Below are 22,664 nucleotides of genomic sequence, written 5' to 3'. Positions count from 1 at the left end.
GGATAAAAAACAACTACATTTGCATCTCAATGGGACACGGCTTGTTAAATAAACGCTAAATGCATAATAAGCGGAATAATGAAGAACATACTCTCTGTCCCGTGCAGGTTAGAGATATCTCGCTGCACACGGAGATGTTCTCTGTCCAGAACGGCCTCCTGACGCCCACGCTCAAGGCCAAGAGGACCGACCTCCGCAGTCACTTCCAAGAGCAGATTGACCTGCTCTATGCGAAGATCAAGATGTGAACCCCCGGTTGAGGGGAAAGGGAAGCAGAGGGTGACTACATCTGGAAACCATAGCCCGCTCCACTTGAATGTAATGCTCCTCGGATGTGATGATTGACGACGGTTGTGCCCTCCCTTGTCTACTGTGACAGTGCCTTTGGTCCCCTTGCGATGGAGAGGGAGGGAGACGGTTATGTTAGAGGCCTAGACCGGGATTTGTACAACTGCAGGTAGACCCATGCACTGCGATTAGACTTTTAAAGGCATTTTTTTTTTGAAGTAAATTGCAGTGCACAGGTTGTTTATCTATATTTGTTTATATCTAGGCCGTAGTGAAAGAGGGAGAGATTCATGCCTTACTGTCCATGTGACGCTCTGTGTCAACCATTCCTGTCATCCATTTCAAGTGCCTATTGAGTCGTCTGTTTGGAGTTTCTCGACCATCTCACGGTCGGTAATCCCTCAATTGTCAGTTTCAATTAACTCATTTTTACTAATCATCTCTAAATTCTGACAAACTCTAGATTATTATTTTATGTTAATACCACACCAATGCAGATGTTTCAGTATCACCCTTGTTCAACTTGAGAAATACAGTAGCTATTTATAGCAGTCTATTTAATGTTTGTCTCTTAATTTAATTTGATATTTAATATCATTGAATGTTACTGTAAGTAGTGTGTCTGTATAAGGGGGAAAAAATCATGAGGACATCAATGGGTCATGGTTGATACAGGAGAAGTGCCATGTTTTCTTTTTCTCTGCATTCCCTTTCTCTGCATACCAATGTTGTACTGTCAGAAGGCCTAGTCTGAACCTTTCTGAACAGTTCCAGGTCTATTTTACACACACGACAAGTAGGAAGACGTCCATTCAGAAAGGTGTTATGATTTTCTGACCTGCTAATGGTACAAAAGCCTGGCAAAGGAAACAAGCCTCCCACACAGCAGGGATAAAAGACTAGGTTGTGTGTTTTCGTTCTGGTATTGTACATGCAAAGTGCCACCGATGTTTCTGCTCTTACACAGAAACATTTATTCCGTAAGTGTCCTTAAAACTACAGTGGCCTCAATGTGCCAAAATGCACACGCTGGTACCTGTCCTATCCACAGAACTTAGTCCTGTCGGCCAAATGGAACCTGGGTCGTAATTCCGAAGTCAACAATCAGTAGCCAGCTGCCCAATTCCGATTCTCTTTCCGAAATGTGCACTCGTTCACATAAAATGAATAATTGGGTGTAAGAAATGATGCAAGGTCTCTAGCTAGCCCATGCTTACACATCCAATGCTTTTAAATGTTTTCAAATGGAGGTGGTAAAACTGACCTTTGTCCAATTGAACTGCACACTCACCATCCATTTGAAGATGTTTGCTCCCATTTGATGCCTAATGAAGGATACCCTGGAGAATGATCAGGTTAAGCTGGTTTAGACCAGTACCAAGCCATGGCTCACTGGCCCCTTGCAAGCTTGCTTTTGTGGACAAAAATAGTGATTTGTGTTAGGCCTAACCAACCATTTACCTCTATATAAGGAACCACATTAGACATTTGTCTCCTTTGCAATCTAGCAAGGGTCCTTTTGTGAATTCAGGTTATTTAACAATGAATTAAGTGCTCATGATACACATTGACCTGTTTGTTAACATTGTTCTGTACTGGGTTTCTGCTTGGATCACGTTATCGAGACACGGTCACAGATGGCCAATACTAGGAACTTGACCTCTCTTTAAATCGACTTAACCGTGTTCGGTTTCGATGTGTTTTGTACGGAGTAGAAACCATACCTTTTTCATTTACTTGACTGTACCAAATAAACACATTGTCCCTGCTCTCTGATTCATCATTTTTTTTTTTTTTAATTTTACGGACATTCTTTGATGTACGCAATACGGTAACTGATTTAAGTCATCACAAAAACGTTAAACTTTATAAGATGCATGGTTTTATTTATATTCCTATTAGCTTTTGTAGAAGCATCTGCTACTCTTCTTGGGGTCCACAAAAAATACATGCCAGTAACACTGATAGACAAGGACAGTCACACAAGAAATACAACACAATGTTGTTACCTCACAGTCCCCGCCGTTCCATACGATGTCTAATCCAGCTCCTAAAGGTAATTTTACTGTTTGCGTGAGTGTTTGGAGTTCCATGCGATCATGGCTCTGTATAATACTATGCGTTGCCGTGATTTCGTTTTGGACTTGGGGATTGTGAAGAGACCCCTGGTGGCATGTCTTGTGGGATAAACATGGGTGTCTGAGCTGAATGTTATTTGATTATGAAGACAATCTGGAGTTTTCATTGCAGTAATACTTCTCATGAAACCTTGAAGAGAAGCAGTTACTCTATCATGAACCCTCGACCAGGATGGACTGGCGTGTTAGTTCTATATGTGCTGCTCTGTGTTGAGCCAGCTGCAGCTTTGCTAGGTCTGTCTTTGCCGCACTTGACCATATTACCGGACGCACAGTAATCAAGGTGGGACAAGACCAGAGCCTTAACAACTAGTACAGTTAGATTTTTGTATTAAACTCCGAACTTATTTTTATAACAGACACACCCCTTCCCCATCTTCACAACTTTGTCAATATGACTTGACCATGATAATTGACCATCCGATGTTATACCTAGGAGTTCGCTTCCTCAACTTGTGCATAAAAGGGTGTGACCACTGAGCAACTCCAGTTGAGGTTTAGGTCTTAGGTTCTGAACCAAATAAAATGCTTTAGTTTTATGTATTTAAGACCAGTTTATTACTAACCACCCATTCTGATACTCTTTAATGTCAGTGAGCTCACTGGCTTTGGGTGCTGACATGTTAAGTGTGGAATCATCCGCATACATAGTCATTTTAGCTTCGTTTAAGACCTGTGGCAAGTCATTTGTAAAAATAGAGAAGTGTAACGGCCCAAGGCAACTACCTTGAACACTGGGTTCTATTGGATAAACAACTCTCCAACCATGTGATCGCAGGTGATGTAAAGTCATAGCAAGTGAGTTTCTTCAATAACAATTTATGATCAATAAGAAAGGCTGAACTGAAATCTAACTATACAGCTCCAACTATCTTATTCATTTATTTTAACCAATCTTTCATTTGAGTAAGTGCAGTACAAGTTGAGTGCCTTATATCTGAAATTCAGAAGAAAAAGTATATTGTGTGGCTCAGTTGGCACTTGCAATGCCAGTGTGGGTTCGATTTCCACGGGGAAACCAGTACAAATTAAATGAAATATCCACTCACTACTGTAAGTCTCTCTGGATAAGAGCGTCTGCTAAATGATTAAATGTCAAATGTATTTGGTCAAACACAATTCTCTCCATCAGTTTACTTAGAACAGGCAGCAAACTGATTGCACAGTTGTAAGAGCCAGCAAAGGGTGCTTTACTATTTTTCGGCAGTGGAATTACTTTCGCTTCCTTCCATGCCTGTGGACACATGCTTGATGACTCAATTTGCAGATAAATGGTTTGCAGTCATATGTTTATTATAAAATCACTCACAAAATAATCCAGAACAAACAAGTACCAGAAAACAGGTAAGGAGTTGGTAGTTTATCAATATCCAGTTATCAGAAACATCCTACCAAGCTATATACAATTATACGCTATCAGAACAACTAGTAGGGCCGGCATTCAATGCAAGGTGCATTATTGTGCAACACCCTACACAGCCGATAATGCTCTTTTTAATAGCATATTCACAGACATTTGTGGAGATTTCCAGCTTAACCGTAAATTACCTTTAAAAGTATGTTATAGTGCGCCACGCTGTATCGCAGGGGTCTCCCTCCTTTTCTACCATGAGAGCTACTTTATTTTTAATTATTTTTATAGATTTTATGTTTTCATTCTCAATTACAATTGTTCATAGAACATACAATTTTGTTGTTTCTCTATGTCAATGCTTAAATCTGGAAGAAAACAAATATTTACCCTTTAATTGCGCATCTAAAGGACGGTTCTGTACTGCTGCTGCTCATTTCATGGCAAAGTTTGCAAATAACAAATACAGTGCCTTGCGAAAGTATTCGGCCCCCTTGAACTTTGCGACCTTTTGCCACATTTCAGGCTTCAAACATAAAGATAAAACTGTATTTTTTTGTGAAGAATCAACAACAAGTGGGACACAATCATGAAGTGGAATGACATTTCTTGGATATTTCAAACTTTCTTAACAAATCAAAAACTGAAAAATTGGGCGTGCAAAATTATTCAGCCCCCTTAAGTTAATACTTTGTAGCGCCACCTTTTGCTGCGATTACAGCTGTAAGTCGCTTGGGGTATGTCTATCAGTTTTGCACATCGAGAGACTGAATTTTTTTCCCATTCCTCCTTGCAAAACAGCTCGAGCTCAGTGAGGTTGGATGGAGAGCATTTGTGAACAGCAGTTTTCAGTTGTTTCCACAGATTCTCGATTGGATTCAGGTCTGGACTTTGACTTGGCCATTCTAACACCTGGATATGTTTATTTTTGAACCATTCCATTGTAGATTTTGCTTTATGTTTTGGATCATTGTCTTGTTGGAAGACAAATCTCCGTCCCAGTCTCAGGTCTTTTGCAGACTCCATCAGGTTTTCTTCCAGAATGGTCCTGTATTTGGCTCCATCCATCTTCCCATCAATTTTAACCATCTTCCCTGTCCCTGCTGAAGAAAACCAGGCCCAAACCATGATGCTGCCACCACCATGTTTGACAGTGGGGATGGTGTGTTCAGCTGTGTTGCTTTTACGCCAAACATAACGTTTTGCATTGTTGCCAAAAAGTTCAATTTTGGTTTCATCTGACCAGAGCACCTTCTTCCACGTTTGGTGTGTCTCCCAGGTGGCTTGTGGCAAACTTTAAACGACACTTTTTATGGATATCTTTAAGAAATGGCTTTCTTCTTGCCTCTCTTCCATAAAGGCCAGATTTGTGCAATATACGACTGATTGTTGTCCTATGGACAGAGTCTCCCACCTCAGCTGTAGATCTCTGCAGTTCATCCAGAGTGATCATGGGCCTCTTGGCTGCATCTCTGATCAGTCTTCTCCTTGTATGAGCTGAAAGTTTAGAGGGACGGCCAGGTCTTGGTAGATTTGCAGTGGTCTGATACTCCTTCCATTTCAATATTATCGCTTGCACAGTGCTCCTTGGGATGTTTAAAGCTTGGGAAATCTTTTTGTATCAAAATCCGGCTTTAAACTTCTTCACAACGGTATCTCGGACCTGCCTGGTGTGTTCCTTGTTCTTCATGATGCTCTCTGCGCTTTTAACGGACCTCTGAGACTATCACAGTGCAGGTGCATTTATACGGAGACTTGATTACACACAGGTGGATTGTATTTATCATCATTAGTCATTTAGGTCAACATTGGATCATTCAGAGATCCTCACTGAACTTCTGGAGAGAGTTTGCTGCACTGAAAGTAAAGGGGCTGAATAATTTTGCACGCCCAATTTGTCAGTTTTTGATTTGTTAAAAAAGTTTGAAATATCCAAGAATTGTCGTTCCACTTCATGATTGTGTCCCACTTGTTGTTGATTCTTCACAAAAAAATACAGTTTTATATCTTTATGTTTGAAGCCTGAAATGTGGCAAAAGGTCGCAAAGTTCAAGGGGGCCGAATACTTTCGCAAGGCACTGTAATTGATACAAATGATATACTACTGATAATTGAGAAGGGTTGGGGAAAGTATTTGTCAACCCACAAGACAGTTATATCTGGCTACAGACAAACGCACGACACAGACAGACTAGCAATATTCCTAGAAATTAATTTGGCAGATATTGTGTTAGGTTTGGGTTTTTAAGCCAGTAGTGGCTGACCAGGGGTGGGATACTGTCAATGTTGCATCGACTAGATAGTAGCTGGGAGCTTGTGGTGTCTGATACTTGTGAGATTTGTTTGACAGTTTGCGAGGAATACGTGAAAATTGCATGTACTTTCAGAATTGTTTGGCGAGCTACTCACAGGTGGGCTGCGAGCAACTGGTAGCTTACAATCGACCTGTTGGAGAACCCTGCTATAACACAGCTTGCATTGAATAGGCCTAGGTCATTGGGGAAAAAAACTCTGTTTATAAAGTGCATTAACAGCCAGTAATTGAGGATTGTACTGAATTACTGTATTACAAATTAGAAATGAACTGTTGGACAAGTTTAACCGCCCTCTAATGCGAGGCAAATGGTGGTTACACCAGATACTGACAACCTTAAGGTATCTGTGACCAACAGATACAGTCATGTGAAATCCATTCTTCCATGCTGCTCCTGGAGATTCACAGGCTGGCAGGCTTAATTCAACTAAGCATCAAGCCCTTGAATCGGATCAAATCAAATCTTATTTGTCACATGCGCCGAATACAACAAGTGTAGACCTTACAGTGAAACGCTTACTTACAAGCCCTTAACTAACAATGCTTTAAGTAAAAAATAGAAAATAAAAGTAACAAGTAATTAAACAGCAGCAGTAAAATAACAAGCAAGGCTATATACAGGGGGAATCGGTACAGAGTAAATGTGTTGGGGCACCGGTTAGTCAAGGTAATTGAGTTAATATACTGTATACATAGTAGTTGAATGGGGTGGGTTCCGTCTGAGCTGGAGCAAAAGCCTGCTCACCTTTTGTCTCCATGAACAGAACTGAAGGAAAACGCACTTAGTGGCCCGACAAGCACAAATCTTTGAGGGACTCAAACTCAGTCATGGTTTGGAGCAGAAGCTCATCTGGGACATCATCCTCTGCCAAATCGCCTGATCTTCTCTCGACATCCTCCAGGGCCTCCAGGTAGGCCTGGTCATCTAGCTCATCTCCCCAAGGATCGCAGCCTTCTCCCTGGGGAAGTGTTGCTGCCGAGTCCACCTGGTACTTCTCCACTGGGGGTGTCTAGCTGAGCTCAATGTTCCCCACATCGTCCATCAGATACGCCTGGTCCTCCTCATCCTGCCGCCAAATAAACAAACACACAACTTATTACCTTCTACATTTTTTCTGTTACTGTGGGATTATTTTTTGAGTTACCAATTCATGTAGCCAGAGGAAGTCAGGTACCCAACAGAGTCAGGTACTGGAGATGTAATTTTCTATTAAAATGGCAACAAGTGTGACTGAGGTGAATCAGACTTTTGTAGCAGTGAGGGGAACAGGTGCAGAACTCACCATTGTAGCTGACGCAAATGTCCTGTGGTAATGGGTTCCAAAGTTATTTCAATTAATGACATACTGGTATACCATTCACCTAAAACACAGGCTCTCGATTGTGGTTATAAGATGACTTGTGTCAAAACTATTATTAGTATATACTATCTATTCTATTTAATCAAAGTCAATACTATTTTAGTGTTTACCAGCGTGTACTGGAAGCTCTTGCAAACAGGGTCGGGACACTTCTGGTACCAGACATCTAAGATCTACCAGAATCCTGGGGGGAAGAAAGGCCAGAGAAGTCAGGGGGACAAAAGCAGGGTGTTCATCTATTAGAGGAATTTAATTCCTATATGTTCATTAACCAATTCAATTGTAACAAAGAAAAACACTGTCCGTTTCTAAGAATTTGTAAGGTTCTTATTTGCATAAAATAGACAAAGATCAGTCTCAAAATTAATCAGTAGCGTTTATTTCCGAGAGCTCTGCTCAAAATACCATGTACATTAGTTTATATACCATTCTAACCTACGCACATACATACACACTAACATTTGGATTCTCTCTTTTTCTACTGAAGTCTCACCACAGTTTATTACCACTTAGCTGACAGTTCCAGTCCCCCCCCCCCCAGATACGGAAAACCTGGAGGGGCTCTCCCTGTCCTATCTTATCTCTCCAGAGTTATAGCTGGGTCGGTTCAAACATAGGTTAAGGACCCTCTTTGTTTTCGTTAAGCACACGCATGCATTGCTCTCTTCCCCCCTCCAACCTAGTTGGAGCTGTGTTTATTATTTTTAATTACATCTTGTTCATGCTACATAACCTCTAATCCCTAATGGTTAAGTTTCTGGGTAGAAGTGTTTAATCATTTATCTTCAACCTTGATAAAATATCTAAACATAATCTCAAAAGTCTACCCTAAATTCCTTATGTTCTCTTGCGTCCTCCTCACAACACATTGCAGAAGGTCCTAGTGGAGGAACCAAGGATCTTCTCCTCAGATGCATTTTGAGAAGGAGGTTGAGGAATCAAGGAAAGGAGGAATCAAGAAAACATTTGAAATTCACCAAAGTGTATCAATATACTGACAAGAGACGGGATTAAGTGCTCTAACAATGGGGGCATTGTCATTCGGAAAGTATTCAGACCCCTTGACTTTTTCCACCTTTGTGACCCGATTCAGGAAACTGGGCGTATGTTGCAAGTCACGACTTCACAGGAGGGCTGTTTAAACATTTAAAAAAATGTTTTAATCAAAATGTGTTTTTTGGCAGAAATGCCTTCTCGAACATGTGAAATTTCATGTGCCTAATATCAAACTTGTATGCCATCTGTAAATACGAATAAAATTGTTAAATTAGGAGCCTAGTTGGTTTATTCACAGACAAAGTGAGCAACCTTCCCGCTAGCCATGATTGGCTGAGATAATGAGTGGGCTGGACATGCCGAGAGATGAGTTTGAATTGGTTTGCCATATAGCGCTGGGCTATCTATTGGAGCTGATCAGTATGTTTAGGTAATTGTGTCCAACGCGGCTGTTTAAATTTTTTTTTTACCGTGTAGTAACCAGCATAAACCTAATGTCAAGTTAAAGTGTACTGTTAGCTAACGTTTTTGTTATGTTACAGCCTTATTCTAAAATGGATAAAATTGTTGTTTTTTCTCAATCTATACATAATACCCTATAATGACTGCGCAAAAATGTTTTTTTTTTAGAAATGTTTACAAATGTATAAAAAAAGTAGAGGTCGACCAATTATGATTTACCAACGCCGATACCGATTATTGGAGGACCAAAAAAAGCAGATGCTGATTAAAAAAATGTATTTGTAATAATGACAATTACAACAATACTGAATGAACACTTATTTTAACTTAATATAATACATCAATACAATTATTTTAGCCTCAAATAAATAATGAAACATGTTCAATTTGATTTAAATAATGCAAAAACAAAGTGTTGGAGAAGAAAGTAAAAGTGCAATATGTGCCATGTAAGAAATCTAACGTTTAAGTTCCTTGCTCAGAACATGAGAACATATGAAAGCTGGTGGTTGCTTTTAACATGAGTCTTCAATATTCCCAGATAAGAAGTTTTAGGTTGTAGTTATTATAGGAATATTTCTCTCTATACAATTTGTATTTCATATACCTTTGACTATTGGATGTTCTTATAGGCACTTTACTATTGCCAGTGTAACAGTATAGCTTCCGTCCCTCTCCTCGCTCCTACCTGGGCTCGAACCAGGAACACTTGCAGAGCAAGGGGAACAACTACTCCAAGTCTCAGAGCGAGTGACGATTGAAACGCTATTAGCGCACACCCCGCTTAACTAGCTAGCCATTTCACATCGGTTACACCAGCCTAATCTCAGGTGTTGATAGGCTTGAAGTCATAAACAGCTCAATGCTTGAAGCATTGTGAAGAGCTGCTGGCAAAACACACAAAAGTGCTGTTTGAATGAATGCATACGAGCCTGTTGCTGCCTACCACCGCTTAGTCAGACTGCTCTATCAAATCATAAACTTAATTATAACATAATAACACACAGAAATACAAGCCTTAGGTCATTAATATGGTCGAATCCAGAAACTATCATCTTGAAAACAAGACGTTTTTTCTTTCAGTGAAATACGGAACCGTTCCGTGTTTTATCTAACGGGTGGCATCCATAAGTCTAAATATTCCCGTTACATTGCACAACCTTCAATGTTATGTCATAATTACATAAAATTCTGGCAAATTAGTTTGCAACTGGCCAGGCGGCCCAAACTGTTGCATATACCCCGACTCTGCGTGCAATGAACGCAAGAGAAGTGACACAATTTTACCTGGTTAATATTGCCTGCTAACCTGGATTTCTTTTAGTGAAATATGCAGGTTTAAAAATATGTATTGATTTTAAAAAAGGCATTGATGTTTATGGTTAGGTACAGTTGTGCAACGATTGTGCTTTTTTCGCAAATGCGCTTTTGTTAAATCATCCCCCGTTTGGCGAAGTTGGCTGTCTTTGTTAGGAAGAAATAGGCAGGCAGCCCAAACTGCTGCATATACCCTGACTCTGTTGCAAGAGAAGTGACACATTTTCCCTAGTTAAAATAAATTAATGTTAGCAGGCAATATTAACTAAATATGCAGGTTTAAAAATATATACTTGTGTATTGATTTTAAGAAAGGCATTGATGTTTATGGTTAGGTACACGTTGGAGCAACGACAGTCCTTTTTCGCGAAAGCGCACCGCATCGATTATATGCAACGCAGGACACGCTAGATAAACTAGTAATATCATCAACCATGTGTAGTTAACTAGTGATTATGATTGATTGATTGTTTTTTATAAGATAAGTTTAATGCTAGCTAGCAACTTACCTTGGCTTCTCTTACCTTGGCTTCTCGTCTCCTCGTGGAGTGCAATGTAAAGCAGGTGGTTAGAGCGTTGGACTAGTTAACCGTAAGGTTGCAAGATTGAATCACCGAGCTGAACAAGGCAGTTAACCCACCGTTCCTAGGCCGTCATTGAAAATAAGAATGTGTTCTTAACTGACTTGCCTAGTTAAATAAAGTTGTAAAAAAAAAAAAATACGGCCAAATTGGGGTCCAAAAATACCGATTTCCAATTGTTATGAAAACTTGAAATCGGCCCTAATTAAATCAGCCATTCCGATTATTCGGTCGACCTCTAAATGAAATATCACATTTACATAAGAATTCAGACCCTTTACTCAGTAGTTTGTTGAAGCACCTTTGGCAGTGATTGCAGCCTTAAGTTTTCTTGGGTGATTTGGCTACAAACTTGGCACACCTGTACTTGGGGAATTTCTCCCATTCTTTTCTGCAGATCCTCTCAAGCTCTGTCAGGTTGGATGGGGAGTGTCGCTGCACAGCTATTTTCAGTTCTCTCCAGATGTTCGATCGGGTTCAAGTCCGGGCTCTGGCTGGGCCACTCAAGGACATTCAGACTTGTCCTGAAGCCACTCCTGTGTTATGTTGGCTGTGTGCTTATGGTCATTGTCCTGTTGGAAGGTGAAACTTCTCCCCAGTCTGAGGTCCTGAGCGCGCTGAAGCAGGTTTTCATCAAGGAACTCTCTGTACGTTGCTCCGTTCATCTTTCCCTTGATCCTGACTAGTCTCCCAGTCCCTGCCGCTGAAAAACATCCCCACAGCATGATGCTGCTACCACCATGCTTCACCGATGATTGTGGACTACAGGAAAAGGAGGACCGAGCACCCCCATTATCATCGACAGGGCTGTAGTGGACCAGGTTGAGAGATTAAAGTTCCTTGGTGTCCACATCACCAACAAACTAACATGGTCCAAGCACACCTCTTGTGAAGAGGGCACAACAAAACCTATTCCCCCACAGGAGACTGAAAAGATTTGGCATGGGTCCTCAGATCCTCAAAAGGTACAGCTGCACCATCGAGAGCATCTTGACTGGTTGCATCACTGCCTGGTATGGCAACTGCTCGGCCTCCGACCGCAAGGCACTACAGAGGGTAGTGCGTACAGCCCAGTACATCACTGGGGCCAAGCTTCCTGCCATCCAGGACCTCTATCCCAGGCGGTGTCAGAGGAAGGCCCTAAAAATTGTCAAAGGCTCCAGTCACCCTAGTCATAGACTGTTCTCTCTGCTACCGCACGGCAAGCGGTACTGGAGCACCAAGTCTCGGTCCAAGAAGCTTCTAAACAGCTTCTACCCCCAAGCCATAAGACTGCTGAACATCTAATCAAATGGCTACCCAGACTATTTGCATTACCCACCCATTATTTTATGCCGCTGCCACTCTCTATTATTATCTATGCATAGTCACTTTAATAACTCTACCTACATGTACATATTACCTCAATTATCTCGACTAACCGGTGCCCACGCAAATTGACTCTGTACCGGTACCTCCTGTATATGGGCTCGCTATTGTTATTTTACTGCTGCTCTTTAATTACTTGTTCCTTTTATTTCTTATTCTTATTCATCATTTTATTAACTGAATTGTTGGTTAGGGGCTTGTAAGTAAGCATTTCACTGTAAGGTCTACTACGCCTGTTGTATTTGGCGCATGTGACTAATAACATTTGATTTGCCAGGTTTTTTCCAGACGTGACGTTTGGCATTCAGGCCACAGAGCTCAATCTTGATTTCATCAGGCCAGAGAATCTTATTTATCATGGTCTGAGAGTTCTTTAGGTGCCTTTTGGCAAACTCCAAACGGGCTGTCATGTACCTTTTACTGAAGAGTGGCTTCCATGATTGGTGGAGTGCTGCAGAGATGCTTATCTTTCTGCAAGGTTCTCCCATCTCCACAGAGGTACTCTGGAGCTCTGTTAGAGTGACCATCGGGTTCTTGGTGTCCTTCTCCCCCAATTGCGCAAGTTGGTGGGGCAGCCAGCTCTAGGAAGAGTCTTTGTGGTTTCTAACTTCTTCCATTTGAAAAATTATGGAGGCCACTGTGTTCTTGGGGACCTTCAATGCTGCAGAAATGTTTTGGTCCCTTTCCCCAGATCTGTGCCTCGACACAATCCTGTCTTGGAGCTTCACGGACAATTCCTTCGACCTCATGGCTTGATTTTTGCTCTGACATGCACTGTCAAATGTTGGACATTTTATATGTCGTGGAAATTCAGTACTGAGAGAGATTTGGTCATTTCTTCAAACAATCATCTTTATTTAATATACAGTGCCTTGCGAAAGTATTCGGCCCCCTTAAACTTTGCGACCTTTTGCCACATTTCAGGCTTCAAACATAAAGATATAAAACTGTATTTTTTTGTGAAGAATCAACAACAAGTGGGACACAATCATGAAGTGGAAGTGGACATTTATTGGATATTTCAAACTTTTTTAACAAATCAAAAACTGAAAAATTGGGCGTGCAAGGCACTGTAGGTTAATTAATGCAATAATGAGGCTGGTCGACCCCCCCACCCTTGAGTGTTGGACCGAGTAACCTAACCTTTACACAAATGCAGAGTACTATATATAGCTGACACTAACAATGCACAGTCGTGGTTGGTTCAACCCCCCCTTATGCAGATCAAGCAGCATCTTAAGCCACTCTGGCTTCATCCTGCTGTTATCTGCATGTGGGTTGTTGTCTTACTGACTTAGTTTCCCAGATGCAAGGATAATTTTGAGACAATGAAGGATTGTTCTACTCCTAAGCTATCTCTAGTAAAACCAATTATTGTCTCTGTAATGAAGTCTTTAACCCATTTGTCAGCACAAGCCATCTCCAGTGACCATACGCCCAGATTAGCTGCAGGGAACTAGAGTGGAGCCCATGAATACACAGACACTAGCAGGACAGAAATGTCTTACTATTAGTTAAATATCAATTGTTAACCATTAATATCAAATAAACCAGGTAAATACAGTGGGGCAAAAAAGTATTTAGTCAGCCACCAATTGTGCAAGTTCTCCCACTTAAAAATATGAGAGAGGCCTGTAATTTTCATCATAGGTACACTATGATTCAACTATGACAGACAAAATGAGAAAAAAATCCAGAAAATCACATTGTAGGATTTTTAATGAATTTATTTTCAAATTATGGTGGAAAATAAGTATTTGGTCAATAACAAAAGTTTATCTCAATACTTTGTTAAATACCCTTTGTTGGCAATGACAGAGGTCAAACGTTTTCTGTAAGTCTTCACAAGGTTTTCACACACTGTTGCTGGTATTTTGGCCCATTCCTCCATGCAGATCTCCTCTAGAGCAGTGATGTTTTGGGGCTGTTGCTGGGCAACACAGACTTTCAACTCCCTCCAAAGATTTTCTATGGGGTTGAGATCTGGAGACTGGCTAGGCCACTCCAGGACCTTGAAATGCTTCTTACGAAGCCACTCCTTCGTTGCCCGGGCAGTGTGTTTGGGATCATTGTCATGCTGAAAGACCCAGCCACGTTTCATCTTCAATGCCCTTGCTGATGGAAGGAGGTTTTCACTCAAAATCTCACGATACATGGCCCCATTCATTCTTTCCTTTACACGGATCAGTCATCCTGGTCCCTTTGCAGAAAAACAGCCCCAAAGCATGATGTTTCCACACCCATGCTTCACAGTAGGTATGGTGTTCTTTGGATGCAACTCAGCATTCTTTGTCCTCCAAACACGACGAGTTGGGTTTTTACCAAAAAGTTATATTTTGGTTTCCTCTGACCATATGACATTCTCCCAATCTTCTTCTCGATCATCCAAATGCTCTCTAGCAAACTTCGGACGGGCCTGGACATGTACTGGCTTAAGCACGGGGACACGTCTGGCACTGCAGGATTTGAGTCCCTGGCGGCGTAGTGTGTTACTGATGGTAGGCTTTGTTACTTTGGTCCCAGCTCTCTGCAGGTCATTCACTAGGTGGGAGATTTTTGCTCACCGTTCTTGTGATCATTTTGACCCCACGGGTTGAGATCTTACGTGGAGCCCCAGATCGAGGGAGATTATCAATGGTCTTGTATGTCTTCCATTTCCTAATAATTGCTCCCACAGTTGATTTCTTCAAACCAAGCTGCTTACCTATTGCAGATTCAGTCTTCCCAGCCTGGTGCAGGTCTACAATTTTGTTTCTGGTGTCCTTTGACAGATCTTTGGTCTTGGCCATAGTGGAGTTTGGAGTGTGACTGTTTGAGGTTGTGGACAGGTGTCTTTTATACTGATAACAAGTTCAAACGGGTGCCATTAATACAGGTAACAAGTGGAAGACAGAGGAGCCTCTTAAAGGTCTGTGAGAGCCAGATATCTTGCTTGTTTGTAGGTGACCAAATACTTATTTTCCACCATAATTTGCAAATAAATTCATTAACAATCCTACAATGTGATTTTCTTGATTATTTTTTTTCTCATTTTGTCTGTCATAGATTAACTATGATGAAAATTACAGTGGGAGAACTTGCACAATAGGTGGCTGACTAAATACTTTTTTGCCCCACTGTATGTCATTTTTCAATCACAATAGACAGGTGTGTGCCTTTCCAAATCATGTCCAATCAATTGAATTTACCACAGGTGGACTCCAATTAATTTTTAGAAACATCTCAAGGTTGATCAATGGAAACAGGATGGCAAAGGGTTTGTAAATGAGGTATTTAAATAAGGTATTTCTGTTTTTAATTTTGTAATACATTTGCTAAAATTTCTAAAAACCTGTTTTCACTTTGTCATTATGGGGTATTATGTGTAAATTGATGAGGAACATTCTAATCTAATCCATTTTAGAATACGGCTGTAATGTAACAAAATTTGGAAAAGGGGAAGGGATCTGAATACTTCCTAATGCACAGTATATCAGTACATTTGTAACAACTAAAACATTACGAAACTTCTATTCGATCAAATATGCCTCAAGTAGCAAATTAGCAATTACATTTTATGTTGACTAAACTCAACACTCTTCCATTGACCTCTATACAAAAAATCCCCACTTCCACTGCTTAACGCTATATTTTCGCACAGACAGATATCTCGCTTCGCCTGTTCCTCTCTGGATTCACTCACAAAGGGCTTTATCAGGATGCATTTAAATGGCTTCCTCTCCTTCAACTTCACTGATCTGAAAGAACAGGATAGGTGGAAAGAACATGGTGGCCACCTATAGGGCCATTTGCTTTCACCTGTCCAGTTCTTCTAGATCAATGCTTAATACAGTAAGGAGAAAATGAGAGGAAAGAAGGATGACACTTTGGACTACTAAGACAAATAGATCCCAACAATTCCAAACTAGACACTCACATGATGTTGTTGCTTTTGTGGAACCGGTCCACACTCTGACATCAGCTCTACTGTAGGATGCCGTAGACAAGTAACTGCTCTGAGACAAAGTAGTTCCACCATTATATGCCTGTTGGAGAAAATATTGGAAACTTTTATATTTCAACACAACAACTTGGTTAATTTGATACACTTACATATCTTTGTAATTCAGCAGCAGTTTGATTGTTTTATTACATACAGTGCATCTAAAATAATACATATACAGTATTTATCTAACAACTGCTGAAAACTTACTTCCTTAGATGCCATCCTTTGCTGTCATCAAGGCAAAGGGTGGCTACTTTGAAGAATATAAAATATATTTAGATTTGTTTAACACTTTTTTGGCTACTACATGATTCCATATGTGTTATTTCATAGTTTTGATGTCTTCACTATTATTCTAGACAATAGTAAAAATAGAGAAAAACCCTGGAATGAGTAGGTGTGTCCAAACTTTTGACTGGTACTGTACACACAAGAATGAACACAACTTTGATTTTGGCTTTTGTGACTATTCCATTGGGCCATGTAGGCTTCCTCAAGCTGACCTCAAGCATTTTAAGGAATATGACATATGTATTTGACCCAGTTCTGGAGATTTCTCTGCCAATGTTAAACTGCTGGCTGAAACTAGTTTTGACTGAAAAACACAGGTGTTATTGAACTGAATAGCCTTTCTGTCTTCTATGAAAGATATTGTTTTGTTTGTCATCCTTCAATGTAAGACTCTTTGGAAGGCTACCAGTGTTCTCCCCACAAAGAAGTGGACAACTCCCGTTCTTTCTGTGGGGATTTACAGTTAGGTCCATAATCATTGGTACCCTTGATAAAGATGACCATAAAAAGACTATAAAATAAATAATACAAATACTGAGCTATATTGTATGTTCAACATTTTTTTGAAATTATTTTATACTAATACAACTGCACAGAGAAAGATATTTTGTTTAATAAAAAAAGATTGTGGTCAAAATGTTACAACTGTTTTCAATACTCTAGCACCCACCCATTGTGAGGATAACAACACTGAGCCTTTTGAGAGTGTTTAATGAGATTGGAGAACATGTTGGGAGGGATCTTAGACCATTCCTTCATACAGAATCTTTCAAGGTCCTTGATATCCTTTGTCTGCTCTTATCTACTGCCCTCTTCAATCCAATCTTATTAAAAAATGTTAGAATGAGGCTCAGTGTCGCTATCCTCACAAGGGGAGGATGCTAGAGTATTGAAAAGAGGGGTGCCAATTACTTTGATCCCCTAAATTTGAAAAATGTTGTATAACTTGTTAAACAAAAACTATTTCACTGAGCAATTGTATTAGTATAAAATATAATTTCCACATTTTCTGGAACATGCACTATATCTCAGTATCTCTCTGCAATATCTGCAATATCTCTCAATATATCTCAGTATTATTTATTTTATAGTCTTTTTTGCACATCTTTATCAAGGGTTGCCAATAATTATGGACCTGACTTTTCTAAACCCCAAAAGACACCTATTATTTTTGTGTCTCTGAACTCTGAATTTGTTTCTTAGTTACTAATTGCGTTAAATCTTTTGGAATTATAAGATAAAGTGTAACCGAAATTTGTTTTAGAACATCAAAGGACTGACCTTTTGCCACTGTCCTCTGTGACTCCACTCACGTCATTCTCAAATGTATTTCCCCTCCTATGCACGTTCATCACTGGCTGCAGAATAAATGGATAAATTGCCCTTTAAAAAAAGACTAAATACATACTTGATTGACTGATGAGATATTTTTTAAATCAGCATGAGCCTACATTGATTAGATAACAATGCATTTTCTACCTCCAATATAAAGCAATAATATTGTGAAGTTGAGTTTAATATCTATACTGAACAAAAACATAAATGCAACATGCAACAATTTCATTGATTTACAGTTTATATGAGGAAATCAGTGAATGTAAATAAATTCATCAGGCCCTAATCTATGAATGTCACATGACTGGGAATACATATGGTATTGGTCACAGATACCTTAAAAAAAAAATGGGCGTCACAATGGACCTCAGGATCTCATCACTGTATTTTTGCACATTCAAATTGCCATTGATAAGATGCAATTGTGTTCATTGTCCGTAGCTTATGCTCGACCATACCATAACCCCACTGCCACAATGGGGCACTCTGTTCACAACGTTGACATCAGCAAACTGCTCGCCCACACGATGCCATACACGTGTTCTGCAGTTGTGAGGCTGGTTGGTTGGACGTACTGCTAAATTCTCTAAAACGACTTTGGAGGCGGCTTATGGTAGAGAAATTAACATTAAATTCTCAAGCAACAGCTCTGGTGTACATTCCTGCAGTCAGCATGCCAACATATTTTACTTCAGCTCATGAAACAAGGGACAAGGGCCCATGATCACTCTGGATGAACTGCAGAGATCTACAGCTGAGGTGGGAGACTCTGTCCATAGGACAACAATCAGTCGTATATTGCACAAATCTGGCCTTTATGGAAGAGTGGCAAGAAGAAAGCCATTTCTTAAAGATATCCATAAAAAGTGTTGTTTAAAGTTTGCCACAAGCCACCTGGGAGACACACCAAACATGTGGAAGAAGGTGCTCTGGTCAGATGAAACCAAAATTGAACTTTTTGGCAACAATGCAAAACGTTATGTTTGGCGTAAAAGCAACACAGCTCATCACCTTGAACACACCATCCCCACTGTCAAACATGGTGGTGGCAGCATCATGGTTTGGGCCTGCTTTTCTTCAGCAGGGACAGGGAAGATGGTTAAAATTGATGGGAAGATGGATGGAGCCAAATACAGGACCATTCTGGAAGAAAACCTGATGGAGTCTGCAAAAGACCTGAGACTGGGACGGAGATTTGTCTTCCAACAAGACAATGATCCAAAACATAAAGCAAAATCTACAATGGAATGGTTCAAAAATAAACATATCCAGGTGTTAGAATGGCCAAGTCAAAGTCCAGACCTGAATCCAATCGAGAATCTGTGGAAACAACTGAAAACTGCTGTTCACAAATGCTCTCCATCCAACCTCACTGAGCTCGAGCTGTTTTGCAAGGAGGAATGGGAAAAAATGTCAGTCTCTTGATGTGCAAAACTGATAGAGACATACCCCAAGCGACTTACAGCTGTAATCGCAGCAAAAGGTGGCGCTACAAAGTATTAACTTAAGGGGGCTGAATAATTTTACACGCACAATTTTTCAGTTTTTGATTTGTTAAAAAAGTTTGAAATATCCAATAAATGTCGTTCCACTTCATGATTGTGTCCCACTTGTTGTTGATTCTTCACAAAAAAATACAGTTTTATATCTTTATGTTTGAAGCCTGAAATGTGGCAAAAGGTCACAAAGTTCAAGGGGGCCGAATACTTTCGCAAGGCACTGTATCTCTATCTATTGTCTCGTTTCCACTTTACATCAGAGACCGTAGGAGATTACTTACCGACATGTAGGTTATCCTTAAAATCTGCATTTGGTCATATCAAATCAAAACAAAGTTTACTTGTTACGTGCGCCGAATACAACAGGTGTAGTATACCTTACGGTGAAATGCCTACTTACAGGCTCTAACCAATAGTGCAAAAAAGGTATTAGGTGAACAATAGGTAGGTAAAGAAATAAAACAACAGTAAAAAGACAGGCTATATACAGAAGCGAGGCTACATACAGACACCGGTTAGTCAGGCTGATTGAGGTAGTATGTACATGAATGTATAGTTAAAGTGACTATGCATATATGATAAACAGAGAGTAGCAACCGTGTAAAAAGAAGGGTTGGGGAGGCACACAATGCAAATAGTCCGGGTAGCCATTTGATTACCTGATCAGGAGTATTATGGCTTGGGGGTAAAAACTGTTGAGAAGCCTTTTTGTCCTAGACTTGGCACTCTGGTAGTAGAGAGAACAGTTTAGGGCTGGGGTCTTTGACAATTTTTAGGGCCTTCCTCTGACACCGCCTGGTGTAGAGGTCCTGGATGGCAGGCAGCTTAGCCCCAGTGATGTACTGGGCCGTACGCACTACTATCTTTTTAGTTTCCTGAGGGGGAATAGGCTTTGTCGTGCCCTTTTCACAACTGTCTTGGTGTGTTTGGACCATTCTAGTTTGTTGATGAGATGGCAACTGAATTTTTCTTCTGTACTGGATTCAAGGTTCAATCCCATACACCTCCTCCAGCTTCTCACACACATACTGTAAACACAATAGAAATATTAATAAACATGTTGAAGTATGTACCATCAACATTAAAGGGGCAATCTGTGATTGCTAAATCAGTTCTTGGACTTTTAAATTAATTATATAAATATATAGAGATTTTTGAAGAATATAACTTATGCCTGATGAGCTTAGTCCAGCTGTATTTGTATTTGTATTTATTATGGATCCCCATTAGCTGCTGCCAAAGTAGCAGCTACTCTTCCTGGGGTCCAGCAAAATGAAGGCAGTTTATACAATTTTAAAACATTACAATACATTCACAGATTTCACAGTAGAGGCCCTCAGGCCTCTACTCCACCACTACCACATATCTACAGTACTAAATCCATGTGTGTGTGTGTGTGTGTGTGTGTGTGTGTGTGTGTGTGTGTGTGTGTGTGTGTGTGTGTGTGTGTGTGTGTGTGTGTGTGTGTGTGTGTGTGTGTGTGTGTGTGTGTGGGTGTGTGGGTGTGTGCGCTCGCGCATGCATGTGTCTGTATAGTACGTATGTTATCATGTGTGTGTATGTGTCTGTGCCAATGTTTGTGTTGCTTCACAGTCCCCGCTGTTCCATAAGGTGTTTTTTTAATCTGTTTTTTAAATCTAATTTTACTGCTTGCATCTGTTACTTGATGTGGAATAGAGTTCCATGTAGTGATGACTCTATGTAGTACTGTGCGCCTCCCATAGCCTGTTCTGGACTTGTGGACTGTGAAGAGACCTCTGGTGGCATGTCTTGTGGGGTATGCATGGGTGTCCGAGCTGTGTGCCAGTAGTTTAGACAAACAGCTTGGTGCATTCAACATGTCAATACCTCTCTTAACTAAAAGTAGTGATGAAGTCAGCCTCTCCTCCACTTTCAGCCAGGAGAGATTGACATGCATATTTTTTGAGAGTGGCTTAATTAACATTTAATTCCTCAGAATGTACAGCAAAAAAAACATCCTTCTACAGATCACTTTTGGACCACATGTCCACATGTTACTGTCATAACAATTACCTAACAGATGTCATAAACAGTCTCGACAGCTGGTTTCACCTTAAGGCAAATTACTTGACATTGTCATGCCACAAACCATGAATTTGTTTAGCCAGTTTGCCTAGCCAATAGGCTGTTCTAAACATTGTGTGTCATGTCAGTGTAAAGTCAATTGTCATAACAATGACATAAATAACAGCATAAACAACATATTTGACCCAGGTATATTTTGCACTTGAGAGGGAAGGAAGCATTCAATGTTTGGATGAGGGAGTCCACCATGCACTTCCCATCAAAGACAAAAAAGACAGTCAAAATACAGCTCGCGAATAGCCCCCTCTGGGATCACCTCATAGCAATGCATCAGAGGTTGCCTGTAGGTACTGATTACAGTTGAAATTGAAAAGTAGTACCATTGGTTGACAATCTTCAATTATGACAAATAGGACTTTCTTATTTCTTAACTGCCTCTGAAGGTATAAATAAAGTTATATTGAAGTGAATGGTGTAACCTTATACATACCTGTAGTAATGCCATAGCTCACTGTAACTGGTGACCAGGAAGATCCTCCCACCCATCTTGGCCTGTTCCTTCTCAAGTGCAAACACGTGTACGTCCTTTGAAGTAGAGGGCAGTCAAAACTACAGTTAGCTGAAAACAAATGTATTTATTTTTGGTTATTATGACACATGGAAGTGCAATGAAACACACACGTCACACAAAAGGGAACAAAGTCCTCCGGACATACAGTAGCCTGCTCACAGATCTGTTTGTGTCGTCTTGTCAAATCCTATGGTCAATGTCAAACATGACAGCACAAACTGATAGGGCACCACGTTACTGCAGAGATGCTGGTGGGTACCTCTCTGCAACTCTGGGCAAAGTTGACGGGGGAAGAGCTTCCATATGGAGGATGGCTGCCATGGCCGGGACAGCCTTGGTTTGAAGCGAGAGGACAAAGGCCACTGCTGGAAGGACCGAGCTAGTTGTTCCACCTTCTTCAATCTGTTTCCCCAGTCACCCCTGTTCATCTTCAATGTGATGCAGGCTGCCACCAGTCATTTCTGCATGTAAGAAGAAAGAACATTTTTATTTGAATACTTTAATGTAGTTGTGTCAGTGTTTTTCATATCTAACTTTAACAATGATCAATACTGAAGGCATTACTATAGACCTATGGATCCATCTCTGATTTTGCATTCACAAGAATATGATTGTGAAGCCCCATCATTATTAGGCCTAGCAGAGAATGGATGGGATGTGGCTGGAGAAATGTAGCTTGGGCCAACATTCAAATTCAGACACATTGGATGCAAGGACTGACAGGCCATGAGAATGACAAGATTGTTTTCGCGAAATTCATC

General features: G+C 40.4%; 1 protein-coding gene and 1 pseudogene across 6 annotated transcripts in view; one reads left to right on the top strand and one right to left on the bottom strand.

The window, feature by feature from the left end:
* LOC139374926 (long-chain-fatty-acid--CoA ligase 1-like) overlaps positions 1–2,064 on the top strand; it is a 66,200-nt gene extending 64,136 nt beyond the window's left edge. For all 6 annotated transcript variants that reach the window (XM_071116166.1, XM_071116171.1, XM_071116165.1 and 3 more), the window contains exon 21: positions 108–2,064. In XM_071116166.1, coding sequence (XP_070972267.1) covers positions 108–248 — 141 coding nt within the window. In that variant the 3' untranslated portion in view covers positions 249–2,064. The remainder of the gene's footprint in view (positions 1–107) is intronic.
* A 4,809-nt stretch (positions 2,065–6,873) lies between these two features.
* Positions 6,874–22,331, bottom strand: LOC139374435 (DNA-directed primase/polymerase protein-like; annotated as a pseudogene).
* Positions 22,332–22,664: the final 333 nt, after the last annotated feature.

This window comes from Oncorhynchus clarkii, chromosome 19 (assembly GCF_045791955.1).
Source record: "Oncorhynchus clarkii lewisi isolate Uvic-CL-2024 chromosome 19, UVic_Ocla_1.0, whole genome shotgun sequence".
NCBI lineage: Eukaryota > Metazoa > Chordata > Actinopteri > Salmoniformes > Salmonidae > Oncorhynchus > Oncorhynchus clarkii.
This window is presented reverse-complemented; position numbering and strand designations above follow the sequence as displayed.